General features: G+C 38.6%; 1 protein-coding gene across 1 annotated transcript in view; it reads right to left on the bottom strand.

Moving 5' to 3' along the window:
* Positions 1-1,164: 1,164 nt before the first annotated feature.
* Positions 1,165-5,437, bottom strand: part of LOC113237280 (G-protein coupled receptor 52-like) — a 95,161-nt gene continuing 90,888 nt past the window's right edge. The window contains exons 2-3 of the mRNA XM_026473670.1: positions 2,149-2,447; positions 1,165-1,834 (exon numbers count right to left, since the gene is read on the bottom strand). Coding sequence (XP_026329455.1) covers positions 1,238-1,834; positions 2,149-2,447 — 896 coding nt within the window. The 3' untranslated portion in view covers positions 1,165-1,237. The remainder of the gene's footprint in view (positions 1,835-2,148; positions 2,448-5,437) is intronic.

Genomic DNA, 5,437 nt, shown 5'->3' with positions numbered 1-5,437 from the left:
CTTACTTTGAAGTAAATTAATACTATTCGTTAATATCACATTTTATTATAACAAATAATTGAAATCCACACGTGCTTTTTGCGGCGTAAACACACCTACACTCAACTGTCGGAATGAAACCAAAAACCTTTGCCTTATTTTCATGGAAAGAATTTATAAAAATCAACAAACTTTACCACATACTACATTATCGGACCTTTACTTTTGTACTAACCAAAGCTTGTTATTAATTGTTAATTTATTTACCTGCCTCTGTGGGCGAACGGTTACCATGCTGGTCTGCCACGCGTAGATCCCGGGTTCTATTTTCGAGCCGGAAGAAATATTTGTATGGGCTACATTTCGTTTCTGGATAGTGCAGTTACGCGTAACTAGCATTTGATTAGGAGTCTCCATTTCGGTAATTTAGACGCCAAATGAAAACTGCGTAAATGTCGTGGCTACCAAATTAGCGTGATTTACGGGAATCAATATCAGTCCGTAGACAACATAAATTAATGCTTACTGTGCAATGAAAGTCGTAGCCATTTAAATGCCAAAGTAATAACGTTAAATCACTCTCCTCTGAAATTTTTACTAATGCTACTTACGCGGATTTGGACATTCCCTGACGATTTCTTTCTCTCGTATGTGGGTCTAATTTGTGGTTATCAATATGTGTGTCCATGGGACCCGCGTGAGTGTGTACGTTATTATTATTATATTATTCAGTATTTTTTGTAACTTTCCGATCATGTTTTCTCAATCCCACAATTTTGAGTTACGACAGTGTTTGGTTTTAAACGCGATTTGTTCTATTCAAGATCAACACTCTATATTTTCGCTAAAAATTTGTAACACACAGTTGCTATTGCCTACGTGCCTATTCTAATGTGATTATTATACTTGCTTTGGAATGTTAAAACTAATAAATAATTTTTTTGCTTTGCTTATGTGCCTAATAAATAGTATTTGATTTGTAATTTCTATTTACAATAAATATATTTTGCTTACAATTAGTTCACATTTAGGAATGGAATATAAGTTTATTTTTTTTAAAACCACATCACTTTTCTTTAGTAATTAGAATTTATGGAATTAAACACGCAGTTTTATAATATATTAATATTAGAATTTCACATAGAAACTAGTTTAACACATGCATAAATTCTTTCTACGTGACGGTAAGTAACAACGTTTAGAAATGCATTGTAGTGAATATACTTCTGTAACCTCGATAACATAATAAGATGTAAGTTCAGTCATCGTTATCTAAGCCAATCAATTCGGCTTGCAGACGTCCTTTGGTGCAACAGCACGCTGTGAGGCACAAAATTCTAAGCGCAAGCCTGAACTGAGGACTTAGCGAGATCAAAATGACAATCTTCCAAAATGAATTCAATATTCCAACCCAGACGACGCCAAAGTGCAACATTGGGATCTTTAATTCCTCACGCGTGATGTATTCATAGAGTCTAACCCCGGCGTAAGGGGCCCAGCTGAGCCAAAAAATGGTCACTAAGAGAAAACTCATGCAATGGCTGGGATTGGACAGATTCTCAGCAAGAGCAGTTGCGTATTCTTTGTCGTGAATTGGCACACCGCTGGTCAACTTCCGTTTCATAGCAAATATATAATAATAATTATATACGATAGATATCACACTCGGGCCTAGGACGAGAATAGCTAGTGTGGCTGTGTAAGCGTAAGTGGAGCCCCAGTCTAGCATGCAGATAAAGGTCTCCTTGTCGAAGTTTGCTTCCTTTTTGTAGCCGAGCAACGGTGGGCAACATAGCATAGCAGCTGAGATCCAAGTGAATATCATCCAACATTGACTTCGAGTTCTGGTTTGCACCTGCGCACAAGCACAGTGCTTAGTAATAAAGTCTCTCCGAAGGTGTGGTTAACATTGTGCAACAAATTTAAAAAATCCACCGTAACTTCTAATTAAAAAAAGTTTTAGGGAAGAAAAGGGAAAATAGAAAAACAGCTACAAACTGCAATCGTACACAAAAGCAGTCGGTATTAGATAAATTTCTAAACGAGAAATCAAGCACTAGCTAAAGAGTAACCTGAAAATGTATCTTAAAATTTTATAGGTGTAACTATTAAAAAAATTGCACAATGGTGAGGTAGCTGAAGAAAAAAGATATCTACCGTTAAACTAACCGTCTCATATCGGAGAGGTTTCCGGACAGCGAGATAGCGGTCAACCGAGATCCACATGAAGGTGTACACGGAGATAGACCACAGGGTGACCTCCAGGTAACCGACCAACCGGCACATCAGGTCGCCGAACATCCAGCGACCGGTAATGGCCGGGTACACGGACAGCGGCACCACGAACAAACCACAGAAGAGATCCGCCACCGCAAGCGACAGTAAGTAATAGTTAATGACTTCGTTTGATAGTCCTGTAACATCAAAATACTTATTATCAGAAACCGAAACAGGCACTGTATATTTACCTAAAGTTCAAGTAATGCACATAGATCAGTTAATACCACACTCTGAAACCCCGGAACATTTAAAAATCAGGAACCAAAAAGTTTCTTACTACACACAAAACTTTTCTTCTAAATGCACTACGAGTACTCTAATAAAGTAATTGCTAATTACACATCAAAAATATAAAACTAAATACAATATAACAATTTCAAGGTTTCAAATGCAGAAATCATCTGCTCTATGTGTATTACTTCCTTGAAGTTTAGTCAGGAATTATTTGATAATCTGATTGGTCTATTAACTCTTATCAACTCGTTAAGTCGGTAATAAAATACAACGTCAGGTGATTCTATTTCATTCGTTTATCCACTTTTCACGTAATAAGTTCTTAAGTGCATAAGACGGACCAGGTTAAAACAGATTTTAAATGTCACGGCGAAATTCACAGGGAGCAGCCGCGCTCGGTGTTTACTTTCCAAGTAACTTTCACAAAATTGTCAATCCGCGCTCGTTTATAACGCATTGGCCATCAACTTCACTCCTTATTTTCATATGGCAACCCTGCCAACGACCGTCAGATTCAAACGACACCAGCGCCTCTGCGACCTCACCCAATTTGACCTGTCAAACTGACGTAACATTTGCAAGCAGAGAAATCATGATCGAGCTAGTTAGTACGATTCGTAGATAGTTTAGTAAAGCGTTTCTCTAATAATTACAAAGCAACACGTAATAATATTAGCTAAGACTTATCCCTTTACAAAGCACATTAAATTTTTGTAGCAGTAGAGTTAGAGTTCACTCCTTGTGAAAGAACTGGTCTAGGTAAGTACTGCCAGTTTACCTATTACTGCCGCCAAGCGTTTCAGTTTTTGGAGAATAAAGGTGCTGGTAACTTGAGAAGTCTTCTCAACTTATGTCTCAGGGTGACGGGCGCAGTGAAAGTACCCCTCAGATCCTTGCGATTTAAAGCTTTAAGTAGCACTGCAACTGTTATGGACAGGCGTGTAGCTTATCACCAGGCACACGACTTATTCGTCCCGTCAATTGAAATTTAAAAAAATCCCGTACATAATGAACCGAATTCTGTTACATTACGTTTGGAAGTGAAAACTGGCTCCGACATATAGATATACGTAGAGTAGTTACTCAGTGTAAGGCAGTTATAAGTATTACTATGTGATTATAGTTGTTCAGTGGGAAAACGATTGTTTCTCAATTATGAGGTCGATAATTCGAAACCCTGTGACGGTACGGCCGTGTGGGTAACCTGTCACAAACTCGAAAGTTTTTTTGTCCGAAATAAGTTTGTTCGAATTTTCATAACACCAAAAACCGAATTATAACGAAACAGTCGTTCTTTCAGGATATGTTGAATGTTTATCGCAAAGACACGATTCGATTCGGTTAGGTCCTAACCTAACCTAACCTACTTAAACGTAACTTAACCTATTAAGTTACGTTTAAAAGAAAAAACATTTTCCTCTCAAAATCACTTTCGAGGTTATAAAATTTCGACCAAACGTTATTTCTGGAAATGTCATTTCGAACTACTAATAGGTAACCGTCCATATGACTTTCATTCATAAGTTATTACATTTTGAATGTTTAGTAGCAATACATGGAAAAACATCGCAATGTAACATACATATCGCAGAAGATTAACAACCCCTAGAAAACGAATTCCCCAATCCATATTGGACCAGCGTGGCGGACAATGGAATAAACCCTCTCCTAAGAAAATCCGTGCCCATGCGTTTGACAATAATGATGATCTTTACCACTGGTAATAGTGACGCAGCCACCAGCAAAAAACGAATCATGGCCAAATATGCGGCTATGAAGCTTAACATCATTTCCAAGGTGAGGCGATACTTCGCACTGAGATAGTTGCTGCAACTGTACCAAGCACAAGTCCAGTCATAGAGTACTTACTGCTGCCACCTATGGGATGGTTCTGCTAAAAACCAACTGGTCAAAAAAGGCTTATAGGCGACACGGATTTAGTGGAGGCAAAGCTACCGAGCCTTGAACACCGCTGTAAAGTTATCTGCTTATCGGTATTCTACAGGACATATTATCACGGAGATAGTGCGATGGAATTGCATGATTTAATTCTGCTTTCCCCATTTTATCATCGTGGGACTAGACGTAGGAAGTGGTTCTACCCCTATGTTGTGGATATCCCAAAGATTCGTGCGAAGCGTTTCGCTTCTACGTTTATATGGTGAAAGGCAAAGGAGTGAAATTCTCTGCATGCAGACTTGTACCCTGAACGCTATAACTTTAGCCTGTTCAAGGTGAAAGTGAATAGGCAGTATTTAAGTGTGCATGCTACGTCGTCGACCTCATCGTCCCTTTCCAATCAGGTGAGATGGAGGTCAAATACGCACTTACATTTTATTAAAAAAACCTCATAACAAAAATAGCTGACCTCGGAGAGCACATCGTAATGACCGGTACATGCGTGTTTTAACATTTGGCCGCCCTCACTCCGCAGCGGGACCTACCACACGAGGATCAGTACGGAAGAAGCCTCACTTGTGCCATAATCGCTGTATATACGAATTAAAGTACCCTATATACATTATAGTACATAACGATAAGCACGAAAGGAGAGGAATGACAATTCAAGTCCCCTGTATATCTGGCGCATCTTATGCAACAATCGCAGAATACATTTTTAAAACGTTTTAATTAAAGCGAGGTATTTCAACGTGAGCCTACATTTTAGGACGTGAGGTGTGGGGGGCGCCCCAAGCGCCAAAGCGCTGAAAATTATTATATGAATAAAATAATAATTTTTAGAAAATTTGACACAGATCCGACATTAACAAGCGCCCGATGGCGACTGACAGACTGTTAGACCTCTGGGCAATTTTCAAATTTTGGGACAAATGTGATTTTAATAACAATAGGGTTTCAGTTGAAAACCAAAATTTTGCAAGTTCTCTGCAATCCTTAAAGAGAAATAATAGGGGTTAAAGTATGAAATTGCCGATTTGTACTG

The sequence above is a fragment of the Hyposmocoma kahamanoa genome, unplaced genomic scaffold (genome assembly GCF_003589595.1).
Source record: "Hyposmocoma kahamanoa isolate Upper Pololo Valley unplaced genomic scaffold, ASM358959v1 93, whole genome shotgun sequence".
NCBI lineage: Eukaryota > Metazoa > Arthropoda > Insecta > Lepidoptera > Cosmopterigidae > Hyposmocoma > Hyposmocoma kahamanoa.
This window is presented reverse-complemented; position numbering and strand designations above follow the sequence as displayed.